Raw genomic sequence first — 26,273 nt, 5'->3', positions numbered from 1 at the left:
GATGCATGCCCTTTTTTTTTTTTTTTTTGCAAGATTCCGCACGCTGGGCATCCTTCACAAGTGATAATATTCTCAATGTCATTTTGTCTTTACATATACTAAATAATATGTGTGAAATTAGTTTAGAATGGGCAATTATTATGCACTTATRAGAACCGGGGCAGTGCTTTTCCCACAGTTCATTTTCATGCAAGCCAGGTAGGCTACTCCGGTTGTAAAGRGAAGCAATTTGCTTAATATTAGGAAAGTTGAGAAATAAATATAGTACACCTTGCCTATAGAAAGCTGATGSTGTCCTCTTCTTTTTAAGAGGCCATCAAAACTCTGTTTTCTCACGCAATTGCATAGCCTACAGCAATGGTCACCAACCTTTTGAGTCAAGATATCTTTCTGAGTCMAATGCAAACCGAGATCTACCGCTCAGATTTGTATTTTTATTGTGACTTGTAAAACGGAAACTTATGCAACGTTAACCAATTAAAAACAGTTATGTAGCAATGAGGTTTCTGCAGTAGGCTGTAGMCCCAATACACTTATCACTACATATGCCTATTGGCTATGCTTGAAATGCCCTGCCAATGTTGTTCATCTCAGACCATTTAAAAAATGTATTTCAATTTTAGGTATATGATGATCACACTGGTAATATATCATTTGTTCTATTACGTGAGGCACAGCTAAGCATAATTCATACAAAAATAATAATTACTGGACTGAAGGCCTGTGTCTGTCAGTCTGAGGGGAGGGAGGGAGCAGCGGTGAGGCTGCCTCTCATCCTACCCCCCCCCCTCCATCTGCTGAGATAAGGGGACAGTCTTCCAGCTGATGGTGAAACTCAAGTCGCACTGCATTAGTTCTGCTTCATGCACCAATTCATGTTGTTACTCCTGTGACCAGAGAGAGTGAAATATTCCTCGGTATTAAGAGAGAAACCGCTTCAACGCAAGCTTATCGAAACACTGCTATGCTCATTCATTGCTTCTGCAGTTCTTGGTGTAGCTTGAGTGGATGTAGTGAGAATGCACATTTTATGGCTTATAAGTGTTGAACAAAGTGTTGACTAACAACTTAAACATGAACTTACTCGTAAACAGCAGCTCTTTGCTGTTTTCGTTAAGTCTCTAGTCATGGAATTAAAAGTGGACACCTCACAGTATCAACTTTGCTGTGCATTTGAGGCTTCTTTTTAGTCTATGGCTCGAGGAAACTGTGCAGACACGGTTATCTGAGCTAACTGATTGGCCGGTGATAGGCCTTGATAGGTGCACTTGATTTGCTCTCTGGGCCTGCAGGGTAGGTGGAGTTCTACCTTCAGACACACAAAATGTTTCAAAATGGGAACACTTGTCTTCCCGGCGCTAGGGCTGCTGAACCAAGTGCACCTACCGCCAACAGCTGCAATTTTTTGTTGTTGAATAAATTAAAGGAAAGGCAGACTTTTTTAAATTTTTTTAACAGAAATGTTTGGTGATTGACTAGGAATGCCTTGGAGATCGACCATGGTGACCACTGGCCTATAGAAATGTTGTGCAACATGGGCTTATAGGAACACTGTCATTCAATGCATCAACCAGCTATGAGGAGCGTTCTCTGCTGCAACAGGTGATCCGCTCAAACTCTGAATGCCAGGGCTCTCGTGAAGTTTGATTTGTTTATTGCATTTATATTGATGTCTGAGGGATTAGAAGGACAATAGTGTGCTGAGTACCAGCCGTTAGCGACTGGCTGTTAGCAAGTTTGGTAGGCTACTAATAACTATCAGCAGCAGATCTAACTGGATAGGTATTTTAATTAAGCGAGAGTCTGGGTATTACATAAAGCAAATACCGTATTGCAGTCAAATCCTTCTTCCTGTTCCTATCATTTCAGGTTGACAGGAGTGCCCAGGTGGTTAGGGTTTGATTCGGAATTCAGCAACCGCATCACTCTCTTTAGGCCAGAGACTGGGGGTTCAGGGTTTTTGTTCATTTGTTGATGATTTGTTTAGAAAGAAGTTGATGCCCCCCCTGCCTGAGTGTGTCTCACCTCTCCCACAAGGATCAACCTAGAGTAGAAGATTCAGAGGAGAACACATTCTCTAACACACACACACACACACACACACACACACACACACACTCAACCTTTCTCACATCACTTGCTTTTTGTCATGCTGAGGTCCTACCAGTAGTGCAGGCCCCAGTCCGCTTTTCCCTGAGAAGCAGTGTAGCCCAGAAGGTGAGGAGAACGCTCTCAAACACACGCACTCACCTACTCTCTATCCTCTTATCTCGTTAGCCCTGCGGTGTGAGGAGGTGCTTCCGGTAGCGGAGGTCCCTGGCCCCAGGGTTCTCTCCCCCGAGGAACAGCTTCGTCTGGCCGACCAGGAGGAGAACACTCTGAGAGAACTGCGTCTGTTCCTCAGGGACGTCACCAAGCGCCTCGCCGTAGACAAACGCTTCAACATCTTCAGCAAACCTGTTGACATTGAGGAGGTGGGTAACAACACAGAGAATGCGTGATGATGTAGATACTAGATATKACAGTATACCTCGCTAGATACAGTAATGATAAAAAAAGGAATGAGGTACCCTAGGGAGYTTGCGTCATTATTTGAGTCCTGTCCCCTCACCCTCTCGCCTCTATTTGAGTATTGCACTGCTTCTAGAGAATTGACACTGCTGGACCGATTCCTCTTAACTAATTTTGATTTAAATGGAGTGAATTGCACCAGTTTAAATGGACTTTCTCCCTCCCCTCCTTCTCAGGTGTCAGACTACCTGGAGGTGATTATTCAGCCTATGGATCTATCTATGGTCATGACCAAGATCGACACCCATAAATACCTGACGGCCAAGAACTTCTTGGTGGACATAGACCTCATCTGCAGCAATGCCCTGGAGTACAACCCTGACAAGGAACCCTCAGGTACACATGGAGGGGGTGTGTGTGTGTATTTAAAGACATTTCAAACATTGTGTACCAGGTTTACATTGAGTTTTTCAGTACATTTCTTGTCAGGAGATCTTGTGTAACCAAAATTCGGACAATGGATACTTAAGTAAATTTTATTTGTGTGCCATTTAATGTGCATAGTTTCTAWCCCGTGAAGATCCTACAAAAACCGAATAAAATAATTCCACGCAATGAATCACACTGTATTGACCCCACAAAAAAAATATTCATAACGTGTGTGTGTGTGTGTGTGTTGGTGGGTGTGGTAAAACGTAGGGCAAAAGCAAACAAATGGCCAGGACTTACTTAATTGGGAGCACCTTTTACGGCCTGATCTGGGTACCTTTATACATAATAGAACTGCAGAATTTCACTATCTGCTCTCCCAAGGAAACCACCTATGAAACATTTAATCCTTTCCTAAAATAAACATTTAGTTAGTTTTCCCTATACTAAATCTTAATCAGCAACAAAAAGGTTTTAATTACAYACAAAACAAAACATAACTTCTGTTCACAGGGAGGCCACAGCCCTCTTTAATCTTTTGTTTTAATCCGCCAAAACATTTACTGTATATACTATTGACAATCTCCGTTGGATATTCACAACTTGCTTACAAATCAAATGTATTTATATAGCCCTTCTTACATCAGCTGATATATCAAATTAATTACTTCAAAATCATACAATGTGGTTTTCTGGATTTTTGTTTTAGATTCCGTCTCTCACAGTTGAAGTGTACCTATGATAAAAATTACAGACCTCTACATGCTTTGTAAGTAGGAAAACATGCAAAATCAGCAGTGTATCAAATACTTGGTCTCCCCAATAGATAGATAGATAGATACACACACACACACACACATATATATATATATATATGTAACGGAGTTTAAATGTATTTGGCTAAGGTGTATGTAAGCTTCCGACTTCAAGTGTGTGTGTATATATATATACACACACACACACTTGAAGTCGGAAGTTTACATACACCTTAGCCAAATACATTTAAACTCTGTTTTTCACAATTCCTGACATTTAATCATAGTAAAAATTCCCTGTCTTAGGTCAGTTAGGATCACCACTTTATTTTAAGAATGCGGAACGTCAGAATAATAGTAGAAGAATTAGAGAGAATTATTTATTTCAGCTTTTATTTCTTTCATCACATTCCCAGTGGGTCAGAAGTTTTTTGTAGCATTGCCTTTAAATTGTTTAACTTGGGTCAAATGTTTCGGGTAGCCTTCCACAAGCTTCCCACAATAAGTTGGGTMAATTTTGGCCCYTTCCTCCTGACAGAGCTGGTGTAACTGAGTCYGGTTTGTAGGCCTCCTTGCTCGCACARYCTTTTTCAGTTCTGCCCACAAATCTTCTATTGGATTGAGATCAGGGCTTTGTGATGGCCACTCCAATACCTTGACTTTGTTGTCCTTAAGCCCTTTTGCCACAACTTAGGAAGTATGCTTGGGGTCATTGTCCATTTGGAAGACCCATTTGCGACKAAGCTTTAACTTCCTGAATGATGTTTTGAGGTGTTGCTTCAACATGATGCTTCAATATGATGCCATCTATTTTGTGAAGTGCACCAGTCTTTTTTTGAATTCGAAGCCCATGTCAAGACTTGCTAGTGACCGCTAAAGTGACTCGTCAGTGAAGCTTAGTGCTGAGTTTTTTTGAGAACGAACAGCTCTTTTGCAGGTTATTAAAGCTAATGATATTATTAAATGTATCGATATGGGCCTACTGATTGGAGTGTAAAAATGGAGCAGTCATCTGCTGCTTTCTGTGTAGCAAAGCCCATGTTTAACACTGGCTTCGTTCTTCAATCATACCTGTAGGTCCATTCATTGGCGACTGACTTTGTATAAAAGTGRCGGTACACAATCTGGCGGGGGGTCCTCCCCCTAAACTTTTTAGCACTTTTAAATCCATTTTCTTACAATTATGTATTGTTTCTCAACAGGYAATCAGTCCATGTTTACTTGACAGAACACAACCTTTTTCTTCTTCTTTTTGACACAATAAACTAAKAAACATTGGCAATTCATATCTTGCAATAAAACTGTAAATATGACTTAAAACCTGTCTTCTCTTTAGATTAATGTTAAAGGTTATCTTATTTGAAAGACAGTCCTGATCATCTAGGCCTGGACGATTAAAAAAAAAAAAAAAAACACTGAATTAAAACATTTTTAAAAACATTTTAATTGTAAAGCAATTTCTTTCTACTCAATACCACAATTCATTTGACCAATTTGAGAGGTAAAGTCGTTACAGTATTCAATAATTTAGCTGTGTGTTTCGMATGGATTCAAGGCATTGGAATGTACCGTAGAAACACCATAATAGCGCTTGTTCTGCAACAACAAAATTTGGTGGTATGCACCCCCGATGCCCCCCCCCCCACCTCAATTTGGCTGGCTACTCTGTGTACTTATGGGAAAACACTGAAACCTACACTCCCACACAGTTGAATATAGCAGGGGTTGTCACTTACGAAAAGGTGTTATCTAATCGATTAGAATAACATGCATTATTTAAACACGCAGGCTGTGTTGGTGTTTAAATGAAAGTGAAGGTTGTAGGAATGGATTTAGGCTTATGAATAATTCATAAGCAATTGGAATGAATGTAGTGGGAAAAATGGTAAGAACTCAAGTTCCCATCGTATGCTGTGGCGTTAATTGAAAGCCATATAAATGGAAGCCTAGCGACCCGACAGCATTCAATTAAACTGGACGTTGTATTTCTCAGGGAGCCTCTTTYTCTCTATCTCCCTGGGATACTGTACATCCGTGGGCCAACTAAACTAAAGGAGGTTTCTTTCTCACTGCTTGTTGCTCAGTTAAATGGTTAACCGAATAGCTACCTGACTATCTCCCTTGACACTTTTTTCCACTCGTCTCATATGCCCTGCTGTTACTGTTTATTATTCTTCACTTTATTCCTAGTTATCTACTTATCTACATCTATTAACTCGTACCCCTGCACATCGACTCTGTACCGGTACCCCATGTATATAGCCAAGTTATTGTTACTCGTGTATTTTTTTTAATTTAAAGAAAATATTGTTTTCTATTATTTCTTTTATTTCTCTGCATTGTTGGGAAGGGCCTGTAAGTAAGCATTTCACTGTTGCTCTACACCTGTTTATAAAGCATGTGACAAATACAATTTGATTTAAATGCAGCTTTATACACATGAGCTCACACACGGATGAATAAATCATATCTGTGATTTGGCAGGCGGAAGGCCCAGGTCCTTTGTTTGATTGCAGTGGCCACAAATGATGCACTAAAGGCCCCTCCCCATTGTGAGCTCTGAGACACTGTAAAATACATTTTGTGTTCTGTCCTCTTCCTTTGTCTTCCGAATAGTCCCCTTCTCCCCCTCTTCCTATTCTTTCTTTTTCTTCTCTTCTTCCTCCTTTCCTCCACTCCTCTCTTCCATTTCTCCTCCTCCTGTTTGCAGTAAAAGCCGAGGCTGTACTCTGCTGTCTTGAAGGAAGTTCTTGTTCCCCTGTTTCCTCTAACTTCATTAAGTTAGAAAACTAAATCTATCCGCTCAACACAGTGTAAACCCCGCATTCACAAACAAACCAGCTCCACCACTCTAGAGGAAAACACCCAAACATTTTCAAACTCGCAGCAAAACACTGTTTACACATAACACAAAGTAGGTGGCAGAATGTCCTTGTCAGCTCTCGACAGAGGTGACACGGGGTTCGATAAGGGTACAGACCTCCACTCAACACTCGCCCTGCACCCTGTCGCCCCATACTCTGACAGACAGTACAGGACTGTACCACACACACAAACACACACAGTCTTCCAATTAGTGGTTAGAAGCTGTCAGATGGCGACCTCTCTGGCCCTCTTTCTGAACCTGTTGGTTGTGTGGCATAATGAGAGGAGGATGTCTGTTTACACACATACATGCGCGCTCGTGCAAACACTCAACTCACTGACAACCAGCTTTTAGGATAAAGATTTTTTGTTAGAGGGAAGTGTGTGTGTGTTACATATGCAATATYTGTGTCTCTGTGAGAAGGGAGGAGAGATTGACTGTATGCCTGAGGTTTGTCTCCTTACATTCACTACCAAAGGCAGCTATTTTGTCTGCATCCAAACAGTAAGAGAACAATAATCCCTTGCTCCCGGTGTTGGAGGCCAGGCAGGGACACATCCAGTAGTTTGTGTTGTGGCCAGCAGAGGGTGTGCTTGTGAAGGGCAAAGGCAGGGAGAGAACGATGGCAGGGCATAAACCTCGTAGGCCCGAATTAATATCTGTCATATGATTCTTCAGGCCTAAGTAATTGAATCTGTAGATATAATGTATCTACAATGCCAATACATAATTGAGTGCATGTGCGTGTATTAGTGGCAGAATGTGTTCTCTCCCTCCAGATAAGATCATCCGCCACAGAGCGTGCAGTCTGAAGGACACGGCGCACGCCATGCTGGCCTCGGAGCTCGACCCAGAGTTCAACCGCATGTGTGAGGAAATCAAGGAGTCACGCAGGAAGAGGGGTGAGGAGCACACACACACACACACACACACACACACACACACACACACACACACACACACACACACACACACGTTCCTTGCATGTAGGATTGCCAGAAAGTGTTGCTTTAGCTTAAGGCTCAGTGGCGGAAAAAGTACCCAACTGTCATACTTGAATAAAGTTAGATACTTTTACTTGAGTCATTTTCTATTAAAAGGTAAGTCACCCAGTGAAATTCTACTTGAGTTAAAGTGTTTGGTTTAAAATATACTTGAGTATCAAAAGTATAAATCATTTCAAATTCCTTATGTTAAGCAAACCAGATGGCACCATTTTCTTGTTTTTATTTATTTYCGGAAAGCCTGGGACACTCCAACACTCAGACATTTACAAACAAAGCGTGTGTGTTTAACGAGTCCACCAGATCAGAGGCAGTAGGGATGACCAGGGATTTTTCGGTTGATAAMTGCGTAAATTTGACAAGTACTTTTGGGTGTCAAGGAAAATGTATGGAGTAAAAAGTACAATATTTTCTTAAAGAATGTAGTAAAGTATAAGTAGTCAAAAATATAAATAGTAAAYTACAGATACCCKAAAAACGACTTAAGTAGTACTTTAAAGTATTTTTACTTAAGTACTTTACACCACTGCTAAGGCTGTGTACTATGCATTAACTTGTAATGTTCCACTAGTTTACAGTATGTTCGCCTGCTCCAGGGTGGTTGGTGAATACCTAACTAGACTCTAATGGGATCCAATGTTGATTTATTCATACAGTTGAAGTCGGAAGTTTACATACACCTTAGCCAAATACATTTAAACTCAGTTTTTCACAATTCCTGACATTTTAATTAGAGTAAAAATGTCCTGTCTTAGGTCAGTTAGGATCACCACTTTATTTTAAGAATGTGAAATGTCAGAATAATAGTAGTAATTTATTTCAGCTTTTATTTCTTTCATCACATTCCCAGTGGGTCAGAAGTTTACATACACTCAATTAGTATTTTGTAGCATTGCCTTTAAATTGTTTAACTTGCGTCAAATGTTTCAGGTAGCCTTCCACAAGCTTCCCACAATAAGTTGGGTGAATTTTGGCCCATTCCTCCTGACAGAGCTGGTGTAACTGAGTCAGGTTTGTAGGCCTACTTGCTCGCACATGCCTTTTCAGTTCTGCCCACAAATGTTCTATAGGATTGAGGTCAGGGTTTTGTGATGGCCACTTCAATACCTTGACTTTGTTGTCCTTAAGCCCTTTTGACAACTTTGGAAGTATGCTTGGGGTCACTGTCCATTTGGAAGAGCCATTTGCGACCAAGCTTTAACTTCCTGACTGATGTCTTGAGATGTTGCTTCAATATATCCACATACTTTTCCCTTCCTCATGATGCCATCTATTTTGAATAGTGCACCAGTCCCTCCTGCAGCAAAGCACCCCCACAACATGATGCTGCCACCCCCGTGCTTCACGGTTGGGATGGTGTCCTTCGGCTTGCAAGACTTCCCCTTTTTCCTCCAAACATAACGATGGTCATTATGGCCCAACAGTTCTATTTTTGTTTTATCAAACCAGAGGACATTTCTCCAAAAAGTACCATCTTTGTCCCCATGTGCAGTTGCAAACCGTAGTCTGGCTTTTTTATGGCGGTTTTGGAGCAGTGGCTTCTTCCTTMCTGAGTGGCCTTTCAGGTTATGTRGATATAGGACTCGTTTTACTGTGGATATAGATACTTTTGTACCTGTTTCCTCCAGCATCTTCACAAGATCCTTTGCTGCTGTTCTGGAATTGATTTGCACTTTTCGCACCAAAGTACGTTCATCTCTAGGAGACAGAACGCCTCCCCTTCCTGAGCGGTATGACGGCTGCGTCGTCCCATGGTGTTTATACTTGCGTCCTGTTGTTTGTACAGATGAACGTGGTACCTTCAGGTGTTTGGAAATTGCTCCCAAGGATGAATCAGACTTATGGAGGTCTACAATTTTTTCTGAGGTCTTGGCTGATTTCGTTTGATTTTCCCATGATGTCAAGCAAAGAGGCACTGAGTTTGAAGGTAGGCGTTGAAATACATCGACAGGTACAGCTCCCAATTGACTCAGGCTAATTGACATCATTTATCACAAGCTTCTAATGCCATGACATAATTTTATGGAATTTCCCAAGCTTTTAAAGGCACAGGCAACTTAGTGTATGTAAACGTCTGACCCATTGGAATTGTGATACAGTGAAATAATCTGTCTGTAAACAATTGTTGGAAAAATGACTTGTGTCATGCACAAAGTAGATGTCCTAACCGACTTGACAAAACAATAGTTTGTTAACAAGAKATTTTTGGAMTGGTGTAAAAACGAGTTTTAATGACTCCAACCTAAGTGRATGMWAACRTCTGACTTCAACTGTATGTAAGCTTGTATAGTCACAGAGAAAGACGATCACGCACAAACACACTTAGTGTACGCGCACAAGGAGAATGTAGGTAGAGTATTGGTAGTAATAGGTACTTGGTTGTACAATATGTTCATACTTATGCATGTACATTCCGCTTGATTCTATACACAGAATCACCCACACACATGCAAACATACACATACAGGATCATGTGCAAATCTACACACACCACATATTTATCAATGAATAATCCTGTACGAACATGCATGCAGAGCAGAAACACGCATGTGAGTATAACTGAGYTAAGCCGCTCTTGTGATYGAGGTGGAATGAGGAATTGGGGAAAYAGAGYYMYMGMMMTGTGRYSYSMSWMARACTCTGAGCACATAAGAGCTTTTTACTACCGTATTATTGAAACTGCTAAGGCTTAGTCTCCTGTCTTAGAAACACAGTCTCATCAAAGACTAGGGGTTTTCTAGGGTCACACARATCACTGCTGATTTCCTCCGTTTCACGGTGATGCGCACGCACACACAAAGCCGCCGCAAATTAATATTTTAGGAGCAGAAGTCAACTAGCTGAAAGGGAATACAGCAGTGAATATTTAATGTGCCAGTAGAGATGCTAAAGGTATCCATTTGTACTGTTCGATTGCCTGGTGTTGGGTTGCGTCAGCAAAACCTAATCTTGGCTGATATGGTTCTGCCCTGGAGTCGGGAAGAAGTGTGTGTGTGTGTGTGTGTGTGTGTGTGTGTGTGTGTGTGTGTGTGTGTCTGTGCGCTACGGGCTGACCTTGTAAAACAACACATTTCACTGCGCCTTTCTGGTGTATGTGACAATAAAAAACATATTTTTTTTATTGACCCTGTATGTTGTCTGCAGACCTCCAGATTCTGGATGTGCCTCCTGTCTCCCTGGCTGTCGTGGTAACCACCAGGAAGCCGGCTGGAGAGGAGAACGCTGGGAGCAGCACTCAGGGAGAGGCCGTCGACAAGCACCACTGCAGCAGTGAGTACAACACATACACAAGCATACTCATTTAACACACACACTGGCAGGCACGTACACACATGCTCAACTAACACTCACACCACGGTTGACTCACGTGAGACGTGTGACTCACAACACGGCTGTCTGTGTGTGTAAGGTGTAGAGGTGTTCAGATCGGTGTTCAGATCATTTAGAACGAGGTCATTTAGCTGATTACAGATCCACCATCCCACAAATCAGCAGCCTCACCGTGTTAGCTCAACACACGCGCACACAGTGGGCAGCCACGTTAGAGAGACTAGTCTTCTCTCCTGTGTCTACGTCGTCCCAGCGCTGTGTGGAGCGTGACCACGCCACATAGCAATTACCTGCTCCCACCACCAGGTGCACARGGCGAGTGGGGAGGGCCAGGGGAGGGCCGGGGGGCAGACAGACCAGATCATTACCTGCCTGTACTACTGACAACCAGAAGGGAGTGTTGGTGTTATTGGAGGATGCCTGAGGTTGTTGCCTGTACCACTGAGTTTGTCTGTCTGAATGAATGAAGATTTGTACAACTCTGTGATTTTAAATCTTCTGCTGTATTTGAATCGTGGTTCAGCCTAGTTACCTGGTGTCCCCTCCCAGTTTAGGCCGACTTGTAAGATGTGTCTAAACGTATTGTTTCAGAATCTGTTGGGTCACAATCACCACTAATAACGTAAATAACAAATAAAGCCACCACACGATTACAGTATAGGCACTACTGGACTAGATCTTACTMCATACTCTGTTCTGCCACAGCATGGCGCGTGTCTATCTGGAGACCTGTAATTGGCCTCCTGCTGTGTGTGTTAACCAGAGTTTTGGCCCAGGGAGAAGTAGGCCTTGACTAGAGCCTTTTTTACTTTCAATATTTTGTGTGTGTCTTAGCTTCTAGCTTGCTGTTAATTATCTGTCTGGATCTAGGAGGCGAGAAGCGATGCTGGATTTATTGTACACCCCTTTGCCTTAACACAATTCAGGGTTTACAGTGTGGACTTGGATTGATGTGTTGAAGTCATTTTTTCCCTTTGTGTGTGACTTYTAGGCCTAAGAGTATAAACTATAAGTACAGTACATAGTATAAACACAACCAGCTTCAGTTACAGTGGATCAATCTTTGACCTCTGTCAAACCTGTAGAATTGTTTGTCATCACGTTTGTTTCCAATAATGCAAGGCCTTTCAAGTGATTGACTAAATGCATGTAGGAGTCAAGGAGATTCTTTTCTTCCTTTTTAATCAAAATACTTCAAGCTCTCTCTTTATTCTGTGGGTGTATTCAACACAATCAGCTACAACCACATCTGACCTCAGTCAATCCTCTAACAATGTTTACATTGTWACATTTGCTATTAGTAACCCAAGGGGTTTTAAGTGGTTGTGATTATGAATTTCATGTAGAAGTAGTCAAGTATATTATGTTCCTCTTCTGTTTACCCTGTCTGACCAATCCAAGGAGGTTAAATTGGCGAATTGTGTCTCCCCCGTTAGTGTCTCCCCTTTTTATCTCAGGAGCCAAAGCAAAGTGTTGCACATGTCAGTCACTAATTCACTGTGTCCCACAACTTATCACCACGCTCCAGAACTTAATTAATTAGCTCGGGTAATTCATTATTTCKTCATCGGCAACCAATTTTCACCTGGAGCACTTTGGTGACATGTCCAATTAATTGATCAGGGGGAATCAATTAGGTGTTGAGATAGATATGACAGAATCTTGCACACACTGCCCCCCTTTGGGAAGAGAGAGACTGCCGCTGATGAAGTTGTCTCTAGGCTGAAAAACATAACTGGCCTTGAATCAGTGTCTAGGGGCAACTCCATCAGCAAAGGTTACGATTGGGTGAGGGTAAACCAGAGTGAATTTGGGTGAACTTRTACCCAGGGCCTTCAGTTAGCTCTATTTCCTATAGCACTGTYTGGTAGCCCCATGTGATTTTGGCCGAAAGTTGTGCACTATTGAGGAATCTGGGACCGAGCTCCAGTTCAGAGCCATTAGGCTACCTGTTTAGTTTGGGCCAAATATTGTACTAGGCTATATGGGGAAATATGGAGTTATTTGAGCCCCATAACCTATCGGTTTAGGCTGTGCCAGCCCAGGCCCCTCCTGGGTTTATAGTGAGGGCACTGCCAGGAGGATGTGGAGGAGAGGTCGACCACTGTACCTTCCCCTCATCCATAATTCACTCTCCTGTGTTCCCATTCATACGCCTCAAGTTTCTACAAACCATGTGAGCTGACTGTCTTTAACTTGGGAATACTTGGCTATTTGTGWAGGTACCTTGTAAATCCTGCATGTTCATGTTAACACAATTAGCTGTAGCTCTGCCGCTCAGTTTGCCATTATAGCAGTTCTTGTAAAATGTCCTGCATTAGCTCTAGGCTTATATTTAGAGAGCTTTGTTAGTTGCCCCCCCCCCCCAGACATTCAGCTTTATTATGTTGACTGTCAATGTTATCCATGATTGGAAAGGAGAGCCCATCAGCTGTTTTTTTTCTTCTTTGAGTAATATTCCAAGAACTGCCGACATAAGTCAAGGAGAACACTCTACCGGCATGATATAACAATGCTGTCACAATGACATTTGACATTTGAGTCATTTAGCAGACATTCTTATCCAGAGTGACATACAGTTGGTGCATTCATCTTAAGATGACTAGGTGGGACAACCACATATCTCCGGCATAGAAAGTACATTTTTCCTCAATGACATAGTTGTTAGTAGTCAGAGCTGGGAGGTGGGGAGGGTCAAGTGCAAGTGCTGGTTAAGTGTTTCAAATAAATGAATAATAAAAATCTTAAGTTGGGTTTCAAAGGTTTCTTAGCTTCAGGGGGAAGCTGATTCCACCATTGGGGTGCCAGGACAGAGAAGAGACGTTTTCACAATTCATTTAACACTGTAGGTTGTAAAATGGCGTGCAATAAGGCCTGTATAGAGTTGTTCGAGCTAATGCATTTTTCCCTTGGGAGACCAGTATGGGAAAAAGTATGAAAATGTAAGCAATCACTCACTACTTACTGTAAGTCACTCTGTTTAAGAGCATCTGCTAAATTACTCTAAATGTAAACATGTATGTACTACAGGTTAGTCAATATGGCGCCCAAAGCAATAGCCCACTGGAAGCTGAATGTCTTCCTGCCTGTTGGCTCTTTCACGTTCTGCCTCAGTCCACTCACACCTTAGTGGAAGCAACCATCCTTTTCTCTCCTCTCTCTCTCTACCCTTTCTCTCACTCTCCCCTGCCAGCCAAATCATCAGAAGTTCTTGATGAGAAGAGACATTTTTAATTTAAAAATTTTTTTTTTTTTATAAGTAAACACTTCTTCTTGACGACATGGGTGGTTGAATAGACCATGACCTGGATATGTGCTATGGAACAACAGGGGAAGTAGATGCATGCACACACATGGTGTTTCTATTGTGTTTATTCAGAGATTCTTCAATACACACTGAACACAACTATCTCCCTCTTTCCTTTCTGTTGAGTGCCAAGGGTGTGTCCTCTTCAAGCTTGTATAGTGTCACTGTCTGGACAAGCATTGAACTGGCCAAGTAAAGACTTCCATTGTTGGCGCTCACGGTTGTGTTCAGTAAGCATGCAACAGAAAACTAAGAGAGCTCACTGGAGAGCCGCAGGCCCATGTGCGTGTGGACACTGAGGTAGTGTGTGTGCTCATCCAGGCATGCTGTACCCCAGCTGCTGCTACCTAAGAAACAAAACCAGCTGACCCACATCCCCTCGTGGGCAACACAGACACCGCACGGACTCATGTTAAGGAGCACATAAATGAGTCGTTTAGTTTCTAAYGAAACTAAACGTATTAGGATATAGGTAAAGTCATATGACGGGAACAGTCTTAACAATTCATTTCTGAGGTCAGTCCTAACTGTTTTTGACTCTTCTCCAGAAGAGCGTAAGCTTTGATTGGGTAAAGTACTGTAGCAAATTAGAGTACATTCTTCTGTTGAATAAAGGAACAGTCCAAGACCAGTAGGTAATGATCAGGCCCTTTCACATTCACAGTTTCCCCCTCAGTCAGTGGAACACGCCAACTAGAATGTTTCATAGAGCAGAGAGGACGTTCCCAGSTCTACAGACCCACCAGGTATCAGACTAGACACTATTAGCATAGCAAAGATAATTAAATGACCACAACTTTTTCAAACGGAAACTTTCAGTGCTTGTTAGTACAGCAATATGGATGCTCCTTATGGTAGCAGACCGTAGCTGTGAAATGAGTTTGAAGTAAGAAATAGTCAACGCTTTACACTTTCTGATGTCTGTGCTTTTTTTTTTAACATAACTGTTATACCTAGTCTATCGAATAGTTTTAGTTGAAATTACTTTGGGAAGAGTAGGGAAGGGCTACAAGCTTCGCCGTTGATCGACGTGCATGCATGTGAAAGTGCGGAGTCTTGGGGGGGTGGGGGGGCAGTGCACACTTTTGTCCACATCGTCACTGCGTTTCACCCAGAGAGGAAGTCCGCCTTGTGTATTCTGTATCCACTAGGGGGCTTGGGAAGCCAGAGTAGCTAACCAAGCAAGAGGATCCGAGACACTCTGACTGTAGCTAGCGATGGCATTTGAACTTCTGGATCCGGTGTTATGTGCCTTTTGTCTGGTGTTCTGTGCTTTTCAACTCTACCTTTTTTTAAGGATTTWACTAGCCGAGGAAGTAAACATGTCTCTATGAATTGCAATTGCTACAGGTTGAACTGCTAGAACTTGAATGGCTCTTACTACTCAGGAGAATAAAAAATGACCCCTGAACACTACAAGAGGGGACGATGGAGAATACATGTCTCTTGTACAACAAKCTATACGAAGCATTAACAAGGAAAGACATTTTCAATACTTCCGATTGTCCCAATGACTACCATAATGAGTCACTTCAATCCTTGGGGTGTTTGTCATATTTTTTAGGCTCAAGACTTTTACATAATCTACATGACCATGTATAACCTTGTGGTACATGGGTGAGAATGACTGTCCATCTGCAGATAATAAGGACAGACCCCCCCCCTCCCTCCAAGACATTAACCCAATTTACATATCGCATGTACAAACGAGTACAATTTTGACTGATTTCAGAACAGTAATATTTTCTGCTGAAAGTACAAATAACCAGATATTTATTTACGATCACGAGAAGGTATCACGAGGGAAATAGTGCAATAAAACAAAAAAAAATCCTGCAATATAAAAACAATACTGCAATGTAAAACACAATATTAAAAACAATACTGCAGTGTAAAACACAATATTAAAAACAATACTGCCGTGTAAAACACAATATTAAAGACAATACTGCAGTGTAAAACACAATATTAAAGACAATACTGCAGTGTAAAACACAATATTAAAAACAATACTGCCGTGTAAAACACAATATTAAAGACAATACTGCAGTGTAAAACACAATATTAAAGACAATACTGCAATGTAAAACACAATATTAAAGACAATACTGCAATGTACAACACAATATTAAAGACAATACTGCAATGTAAAACACAATATTAAAGACAATACTGCAATGTAAAACACAATACTGCAATGTAAAACAAAACGTGCATTAAAAGACTGTGCTCTCAAGTGTGTTGAAAGGGGAAATAGGATAAGAAAACACAAAGTAAACACTAGTAAATTACCCACCCCCTTAACATGTGAACGACAAAATAAGCCAATAAACAGTATATTACCCAACATCAGTACTAATGTGTTCAGCGCACAACACTCAATTTTGGCGTGAGACAGAGGGCTCTGTCTGAGTGGAGACATGGTACTGATCAATGTTCCTGTGAAAGTCATAGTTACATAGTTACAAACGGGAGATATTGATCAGGAGGAATAGACGTCATCCATGGTACCATGGCGTCGTAGAAGGCCTTTGCTGGATGTTGCCGTTTCTTTAACTCATCCATCCGCTGCACAATGTCAGTGACCCTAACGATCCTCCGCTGTCTTCCTCTTCCTGCCACTGGAGCTGGGTTGGGGAGATAGGACGGAGGTTGATGGAGTTGCAGGGCAGAGAGTGAGGGTGCTCCTGGATGGTGCATTGGGCATTGGTGAGAAGGGCCTGGGTGTTGGGGCAAGGGTCTGGGAAGGTGATGAACCACCTGTAGATGGGCCCTCTGGGCTCAGCGCCATCTCGGGCTGTCCAAAACACCATCCCCATCTTGCAATTTCAAGCAGATGGCGAATACATTTCAAGCAATCTTAAAACATCTCCATGGGCTCCTTTGAGTTAAAATGCTCACTCAAGAGAACTGATTTCATAAACATAAATCTGATTTACCACACACCGCAGTCTGTTTTCAGATCTTTGAACWAGCCCTGCTAATCATTAAGATAACAGCACAGGATATTTCCCACTCACAATTTCTCACATTGAGAAAAMAGCTGAACTCACATGTTCTATCTAGGTCTGCTAAACATAAGATCACAAACACACACAATGTACAAAAGGAGTCGGCTGCATGACGAGTACATACCGTATCTGAAATTTGTGTGTTGACGATGTTTCGCGTAAACATGAAGCCAATCCAMTTGTCGGACAATCGMCTGGACACACACACACTGGCAACAGCCCCACTCCTAGTCTCTCTCACCCTTTTCAGATTGCGAACTTAKCGGCCCCGAATCTTTCCATGTTTCTTTGATATCAGTATCGGTGTTCACATTGATATCTTGATATCTTCCTCCAGCGGTTGTCTTTTGCGTGCTTGTCCGAATACAACCGCATCGAAGGGTTGTAGAGGTTCTCGTATTCTCATCAGCCCACAGACTCTCCTCAAAACTGGACAGAGACCTAGACATCATTGCTCGTAGCAAATCGTAGCAAAAGAACAAACCACGGACGGTTGCAAGTAGTAGAAGCAAAGTAGCAGCACGTTCCCCATTTTGTTTCTGTGTTTTTACCAGAAGGGATACCGGAAAAGATGTGATGGAGACACAGGGGTGGGACTTCTGTTGCAAAACTCACTCAATACTGCCCCCTCAAGTCTTCGCAAGGAATGATATGTTGCGTCTCAATTTCCAGGTAGCAAAAAACCTTTGKAACACTGCGTTATGCTCCGTACCTTCCATTTCCGTAGCGTGTGAATTTACCTTAAGCCTTTGTAGGGGCCCTATAAAATGTGTTGCGGACGGAATCACGAAATCCAGACATGAAAACGGAGTTCAACCATATTCAAAAATGTCTTGAACTTAGTAGGAAATCAATTAAATGTATTGAATAAGACATGAACGAAATGCATCGGTYAGTTGTATTTTCCTACAGCTTTCTGAAACGGCACAGGAATGCCCCTGTCTGTGTGTGCGCTGTGCATGTATTTTTTCACATTGTGTAGCCATTAGCAATGATGCTTATGATAACRGTTTTCATGGAGAGATGGAAAGGCTTTCCCAAAAACCTTCTCAATTAAATTTTAAGTACAAAGTAGCCTAACCCTACTTGGCAGAATGATATTAGGATTATTTGCATCAATCCAGTGGCCATTTTGTTTGGCAAACTCTGGAGTCACATTTGCGTAACAAACATTGCTAACCAAACAACGGTCTCTTCCTGGTGCACAGTTTAATTAAAGTATAACTACTCCCAAAAATCTAAATTCCTTACATTTTTCCCAGACCTCAGAAGTGGTCTAGCATACTGATGTGGTTAAAGCATTGTTGTGGATTGTGAGTGTGAGAACCTGAAAAAACACGGGGGAAAAACAGAAACCTGGAAAAATCAAAACTGAGAAAACAGATTTAGAATTTTAGGYCCCATATAGGTATAAAAAATATTTGAAACATTGAATATGGCCTTAATGCTATTAGCCCATAGAAACAGAATGTGGTCATGTTTGAGAGTCTCAGCTTTTTATGGTGGGGTCKTATTAGTTTCTACCTCAAACCATTCGGATGCTACATTCGTTTTTGTGACATGATCTGTTCGGATTTGGGATGCCGGCGCCAGCGACTTGAGACGAGTCCCGTGAAGCTTGTGGGTGTCGTACAGTAAACAATTTCTAGCCCAAGCGTTTTTTTTTTAGAAGACTGATTTTCGGATTGTCTCTGGGTTTGACAAACAGCTGTAGCTCTGCCACCTTCCACTGCAGAGACGAAAGGCCGACATCGTAGGGTGCGTTGGATTGAGATGCAGCCCATGCAAAAACCAGAAGTTTCTACCTTAATAAACAGACAGACTTTGATGGCGATTTTTCTATTATGCTAATGCCATTTATTCGCGGGTGTGGACATCAACTGTAGGGGGCTGACACTCCATGTGGAAAAACTGGAARACAAGGTTTCATCTGAATCTCCCCCAGTACCTAATATCCCTCTTATTTTATATTATTTGAAAATGGAAGTCGCAAGAAGCATTTGGCCCCATTTTGAAACTGTTAAGAGTCTTCATGTTATTAGATCTGGACCTAGAGATTTAGTCACAGCTGTGTTACCCATTGGCCACACAAACATACACACCCTGTGGTGCTAGCTAATGAAATCCCCCCCAAGCCATCCAGCGATGAGCTCTCAGCATAAGCTGCCATTTTGTGTGCACAGATGCCTGCTGGAACATTGTGGCACCAAGCGGGAAATTAATGTAAAATCCACTCTGATGCCTTTTCTCTTCCCTTTGTTTTAGGGTGCAGATGAGCTCTGACAAGTGTGAATAGATCTCTCTGAGGACGAGTCTCTCTCTCTCTCMRGRMCTCTCMSMCMCMSTSTCTSTGTGTGTGTGTGTGTGTGTTTTAATTCCGCTCACGCAGCCCTAGTCGTTTGTCTTCCGGACATGTGTTAAGTGTACACTTCCACTCTGCCAAAGTTGGTCGTTGTCCTCCAGAGTTTAATATCGCCGGTGTTATTGACATGCCATGCAGATAGTTGCAGATGGATATCATAGTAAATGACTGAATACCCTTTATGTCAAACAGGCCTGGAAGAGTTGGGTTTTGTTGATTGAGCATCTCTGGTTGACGCCTGCTTGCATGTCCAATGAGTCCGACTACTGTGTTGTTGCCAGGGGAAGTGGGGTTTGAATGGAGCAATATAAAGTGTACTTCTGATGGTTAAGGCCATCTACATGACATTTGAGTCATTTAACAGATGCTCCTATCCAGAGGTTCTCTTTGAGTTGTGGGTTTGATTCCTACTTTGGTTTTGATGTGCTGAATGTTACTTAACACTAAATATGTTACCTGTAAGTGTGCTATGATACCAACTAAGGTGAGACGTATGCTTGTTGCTATAGTACGGTTTAAGCGTCAACGTTTGTTGACGTCCAAAGATAACACTGTGCATTGGAGTTCGTTTTCATTTCTACTAATCAAGCAAATCGGAGTACGATGGCTCTAGTGATCTAGGCATTATTCATTTTTCGTTCCGTATCCTTGACTCTTGACAGACTGAATTTATGCAATTTAGAGCGTTTAGACTCTCCACTACGTTTTTAATTTTTTTCAGATAATCTATCTGATCAATCAAAGCGGCTGTATGGCCAGGCAGGTTGAATGGCATATTTATTGTTTGGGGAGTGTTTGTGGGTTTAGGGAAATCTCAACCACCCCAAATTACATTCCAGGGGTGTCACGGTCGACAGCAGACTGGCGGTGGGTTTTCAATAAGTATGTCTCTTCACTGCCATTGTAATTATGCATAAATAAACACACACACTCACACACAGCTCTGGGCATTTACTTTCATTGTTTTCCTGTAATGCAGTCAGTTATGTCTGGCACAAGGGACATTCATCATAGACGTTCACTTATGTTCAAGAACCGTAATAGATGTTCTTAGGGACCTAGCCAGTTACCCAATTCCTGCACACCTCAGAAGATTGTCCACCTGTACTAAGAATCCCTGTGCTGGTGATGCTCTCATATCTGCTAATTGATCAGGATGGTTGCTTAGACATTATGTGCGAGACCAGTTGGAAAGTGTTTATTTTTACAAAAGTATGTGGACACCTGCTTGTCAAACATCTCATWCCAAAATCATGGGTATTAATACTTTTGTATAGATAGTGTATTTTAARCAAAACATTTTGGAAGTCTTTAGATGCAGAAGTTTCCCTCGGTTCGGCTTTGCCCACCAATTTGCTAATAGATGATCCCAAGTGGTATGTCACCCCGTTATCATCATCTGGTAAGTCGTCAGGCCTTTGATCCATTAAAGCAGGCTTATGGAAGCAGCTAAACACTGCCGGTCTCTAAAAGTGACTTGAATCCGATCATCATCATCATATCTCCATCATCTGATCAGTCATGCCTGATTTGTTATAATTCTTCTGTCTATGAAAGCAGCTAAAAACAACTTAACCGCTACACACATGCTGCATTGTTATTGTCATATGAGTTACCATTGAGTAAGAATATGAGAAATATAAGTCTGATTTCTTATTGATGTGGCTGTCTGGAATGTTTGTCCTCCATCTATTTCTCTCTGGCTTCCCCAGTCTGAATAATTAACTAGCTAATGTCTCTGCGTTCCTCCAAGCATATTCATTATCCTAACCCCAGACGCGCTAGCGGTGTGAACGTTTAAACTTCAAAAAGTTTAAATGAAGTTGAATCGTTATGTTAAAATAAATCCCTAACCAAAATTAAAATCACTGTGCAGTTACCACAAAACTACCAGTAACGGGTCTCAATTATGATCATCAAAGGAGAGGGGGGGAAATCAGAAAATAGGCCTACCTAATGCAACGATGCTGTAACGTTAAGAGGGGACTTGCGTCTTTCTAAATATTTGCCACAGATATAAAGCGCTCCTCACGTCGTCTGATTACAGAGATGGTCTCATCTCCTTCGCTTCTTCTGTTCTGTGTGCACTGTGCACCTTCCCACTCACACATACACCAAGCCCCTCACCCTGCCACTCACAACAACACTGTGCAGTTACCACAAAACTACCAGTAACGGGTCTCAATCATGATCATCAAAGGAGAGGGGGGGAAATCAGAAAATAGGCCTACCTAATGCAACGATGCTGTAACGTTAAGAGGGGACTTGCGTCTTTCTAAATATTTGCCACAGATATAAAGCGCTCCTCACGTCGTCTGATTACAGAGATGGTCTCATCTCCTTCGCTTCTTCTGTTCTGTGTGCACTGTGCACCTTCCCACTCACACATACACCAAGCCCCTCACCCTGCCACTCACAACAACAAAGACGAAAGATCACTTCTTCCTCTCTGACAACAAGCTGTTTCAACTTGCTATTTGTGATTTGGTCCAACAGAATCAGTCGATTTCCCCTTCTAACGGTTGCCTTCTTATGTCTCAACTCCCAAAATGTAGAACAGAGCACACCATACTAAAACGCGAGTGTCAATGAACATTGTGGAAAATGAAGGCTCAGTTTCTGTCTCGCGCTGTATTGTGGTACCACTAGCAGCATTTTAGCCACATACTGTTATGTGCTAGCTGTCTAGTCTGTGTTTTTATAATTGCACAGTGAGCATAAAAATATGCATTTATATAAGGAATTGGCAARTCATTCTCATTCTGAGAAATMAGCATCTTATTATCCATGTAGGCCACTTGATTTCAGCATCTAAACAAAGTGAACAGGCTGTTCAAACAGTTGAAGACAGACAGGAGGGTGTATTCATAACAGTTCAAKGGTTCTGCCTTTTTAGCAAGCAAGTAGATCCAYGTTGGCTGTACTTTAAATTGAAAGATTAGCTGGCTACTCACTAGCACGTGGGCTTGTGCTTTAGAGATTGTTTGGGACCTGTCTTAATTTTCTATAAATCCTGCTCCCCAGAAGTTTGTGGATGTGGATTGTTTATGGTTAAATGTGTAACAAAAAGGGCATTTTCACACATTTGAAAGCCAGATCAATGATTATTGCAAAAAAGGGTTAACTATTTTGATAAAACAATTACATTATTTGTGGGTCTTATGGTTGTGCTTTTCATTAGAAAAGGGGATGTAGGGAGAACAACTGATCACCTGGCTAGACTTGTTTTTGTTGTGAGTCACTAATACATTTAACAAATGAAAGCAACACAAGAGGAAGGCCCTAAAAGTTATCAGACTCCAGCCTCCCAAGTCATAGACCGTTCTCTCTGCCACAGTAAGAAAGTGATACCGATGCACCAAGTCTTGAACCAACAGGACCCTGAACAACTTCTTCCCCTAAGCCATAAGATTGCTAACTAGTTAACCAAATATCTACCATGAATATCTGCATTGACCCTTTTTGCGTTAACTCTTTTGACTCGTCAACAATGCTGCTGCTACTGTTGTCTATCCTGTTGCCTAGTCACAATGCTGCTGCTACTGTTGTCTATCCTGTTGCCTAGTCACTTTACCCCTACCTATATGTACAAATCTACCTCAATTACTTCGTACCCCTGCACGTCGACTCTACTGGTACCCCGTGTARAGTTGAAGACGGAAGTCATTAAAACTAGTTTTTCAACCACGCCACAAAGTTCTTGTTAACAATCTATAGTTTTGGCAAGTCGGTTAGGACATCTACTTTGTGCATGACACAAGTAATTTTTCCAACAATTGTTTACAGACAGAGTGAATTATAAGTGAAATAATCTATCTCAATTCCAGTGGGTCAGAAGTTTACATACACTTAGTTGACTGTGCCTTTTAAACAGCTTGGAAAATTCCAGAAAATGTCATGGCGTTAGAAGCTTCTGATAGGCAAATTTACATAATTTGAGTCAAGACCGGAGACGGCCACAAAACAGATGCCTAAGCCTACTCTGACTGCGGTACAAGTTATTTACCCCCTAGCGGTCATACCACTACATTCTCGTTTTAATAAACCCCCAAAATGGCAGTTTAATTTTTTTATTTTTTTTATTTTTTTTAAAAGTTTTGTCACTTCCCTAACACACACTGTGGCTCCCTGGCTGTTTGTATGGGCGCATTAAGGGACATGAGTCACATTAAGCCATTGAAAGAACAGGAGAGCAGACCGGCGCCTTTTAATTATATTAAATTACTGCTGGAGCAGCACTCAAGGCTACCCGCTGTATCTGCATTAGTGAGGAGGAAAGATCCATTTACTCAGACGCGGAAAACATCGCCCACCTAACAACTCATTACACCAGTCATCTGTAGTTCTAGAATAAACCAGACATCATGTAATTTACTGGTGTACCTGTCTGTCTTGCTCTGTCTCTCTTGCTCTGTGTGTGCTCGTGTCAATATGAGTGGCTGCACTGCATCTTCCCTGTAATGTTGCGTGACTGACAGATCCTTGTTATAGCAGGGCAGAATGTTCCATACCACACACACCCACGCGTGTAAGGAGTGTCCCTATGAGGAATAAGGCTGAGAGCGTTTTAATACTTTTATGAGAGCGCTCTGTCTTTGCTCCCCATAAGAACAGAATCATCACGCCACAGCGTTTTATCACAGACAAGTGGCTGGTAGTCTAGCGGTTAAGAGCGTTGTGCCAGTAACCGAAAGGTTGCTGGTTCGAATCCCKGAGCCACCTGTCTGTGCACTGAACAATAGTTGAGCTTCTGCTAAATGGCTKAAATGTAGAGTGTATGAGCCCTGTTGCATAAGACACTAAACTCTTTAAGAGAGTAACCAATCCATAGCCGCCTTTGTAAATTTACCCCATCGTCCTTAGAGAAATGAGAAACTGTGTTTTGCCCTGTGCCCTTGCCTCCTGTAGTATCCGTGCTACCAGTAGAAAGAGATTGACTCAGGTAAATATGCACACTAGCATACCACTTGACCTAATGTTTTATTATTTGTTAAGGCATCCCTTAAAGTCTGTTACATCTCAGTTATTCTCGATCAAACCAACAGAGATTTTACTTCGGTTGTAGTTATGAACATTATATTGTTTTCCACCCACTGTTATCAAAGGAAAGACAGGTCTKCTTATCAGAAATGCTGCTTGATGATTAGTGTTGTGTGGGGACTTACTGTGAGACTACTCGATGCCGAATGAAAAATAACAATTTCACCAGCTTTAGATCCTCTTTAGTCTTGGAAACTCAGAACTAAAATCTTGCGTAATTGTAATCTTTTCCCATATATWTGGGATGACATACTAATGAGACTAGTGAAGTCTCCACCCCTCTAAATGGAAACTCTCCAAAGCCCCTCCACTTCCAAGAACTTTCCACTTGAAATAATTGCATGAAATCCCCGCCCCCACTTTAAGCATTACCTTCTCGCAATCCTGATAAGTCAAAACAATCAGTGATGGAAAACAAAAGCACCAGAACTGGGGTTGCTCGTTAGTCGTCACATCCCATAGTCTTTTGAAAGACATTACGATACCATTTATGTCGTCTGTCCATAAGAGGTTAGATCCTCATCAAGGCGGCTTTTGGTACTTAAATTGTATCTATTCTCAGTCTTTTTGTTTGCTAAATGTTTTTTTTACCCATCTCACTTTGAAGTTTAAAAGTCTCTCCTTCGCCCTTCTCCTACATCTTCTCACCTTCCAAAACAAAGCACCACCTGTCGGCTTTTCCGGGAATCCGGATTTAGGAATTAACTGGAAAACTTTCTGGGAATGTCATACTACAGTCTCTCATCCCGAGACACAATGGCTATAGTGAGCTGTTAGCTTTAGTCTCTGCTGCTGTGGAAATCCCCATTTGTATTTGTATTATCCCCAGTATTTAACTCCCAGTTCCTCGCTGCAGAGCCACACTCAGCACAACCGCTTTCTGAGGAGAATGGGAGCTTGTCGTGTTTTAAGACTAAAGGTATAAATGTAGGTAGCGCACAACAGCCTCTCCTATCATATACCCTCACTGAGCTGGATGAAATGTGATGTTATTTCATGTGGTCTTTGTACTTACAACTGTGTTCATCTTATGTCTTTATGGCGTTAATGTACTTCAAACAGGGTTAGAGAACTGCCCACAAAGGCAACAAAAGTAATCAGAAAACGGTTTTCCTGGAGCATCAACAACCGAACTGAGCCGACTTACATTTCGGCCTGTAGAATCTTAATAGCCGTGTGTGTGTGTGTCCGCTGTGAGCCTCCCAGTGTATGATAGATACCACAATGCTCAGGCCATCTAGCATCCAGCCTGATCTCTATCAGTCCTATCACTTCTCTGCCTCATATTTCTGTTTGGGGGTAACACTGACCTTCTCCTTCAAGGGCAGTCATGGCTGACCATCCTGAGTGGCTAGAATTACTCAGACAGCGCTGTTGACTGTGTCATTTTTTCCATATATAGACATACCCTATGTGTTTTAATAAAATCAACTATATATGCGTTGAGCTTGTCTGATGGTTTAAGCACACCTTTTGATTAAATAAGACTTAAATGACTTGAGGGAGCCAGAGATCAAGATAACCTGACCATCCCCCTCACGCTCTTACTGGCTTTTGCTTTACTTTCCTGAAGTTGCCGACAATGGGCTACACAAGGAGTCATGTGGTATGCCCAATTGATCTTACCATTTCTACCAATCTGCTTGGCAGTTWTGGTT

General features: G+C 41.9%; 1 protein-coding gene across 1 annotated transcript in view; it reads left to right on the top strand.

Annotated features, from left to right (window-relative positions):
- Window positions 1-26,273, top strand: part of LOC111954484 (ATPase family AAA domain-containing protein 2B-like) — a 136,502-nt gene that overhangs the window by 66,110 nt on the left and 44,119 nt on the right. The window contains exons 21-24 of the mRNA XM_023974262.2: window positions 2,278-2,474; window positions 2,748-2,907; window positions 7,341-7,463; window positions 10,710-10,835. Of these exons, the coding sequence (XP_023830030.1) occupies window positions 2,278-2,474; window positions 2,748-2,907; window positions 7,341-7,463; window positions 10,710-10,835 (606 nt within the window). The remainder of the gene's footprint in view (window positions 1-2,277; window positions 2,475-2,747; window positions 2,908-7,340; window positions 7,464-10,709; window positions 10,836-26,273) is intronic.

Source organism: Salvelinus sp. IW2-2015, linkage group LG28 (assembly GCF_002910315.2).
Source record: "Salvelinus sp. IW2-2015 linkage group LG28, ASM291031v2, whole genome shotgun sequence".
NCBI classification, from domain to species: Eukaryota; Metazoa; Chordata; class Actinopteri; order Salmoniformes; family Salmonidae; genus Salvelinus; species Salvelinus sp. IW2-2015.
This window is presented reverse-complemented; position numbering and strand designations above follow the sequence as displayed.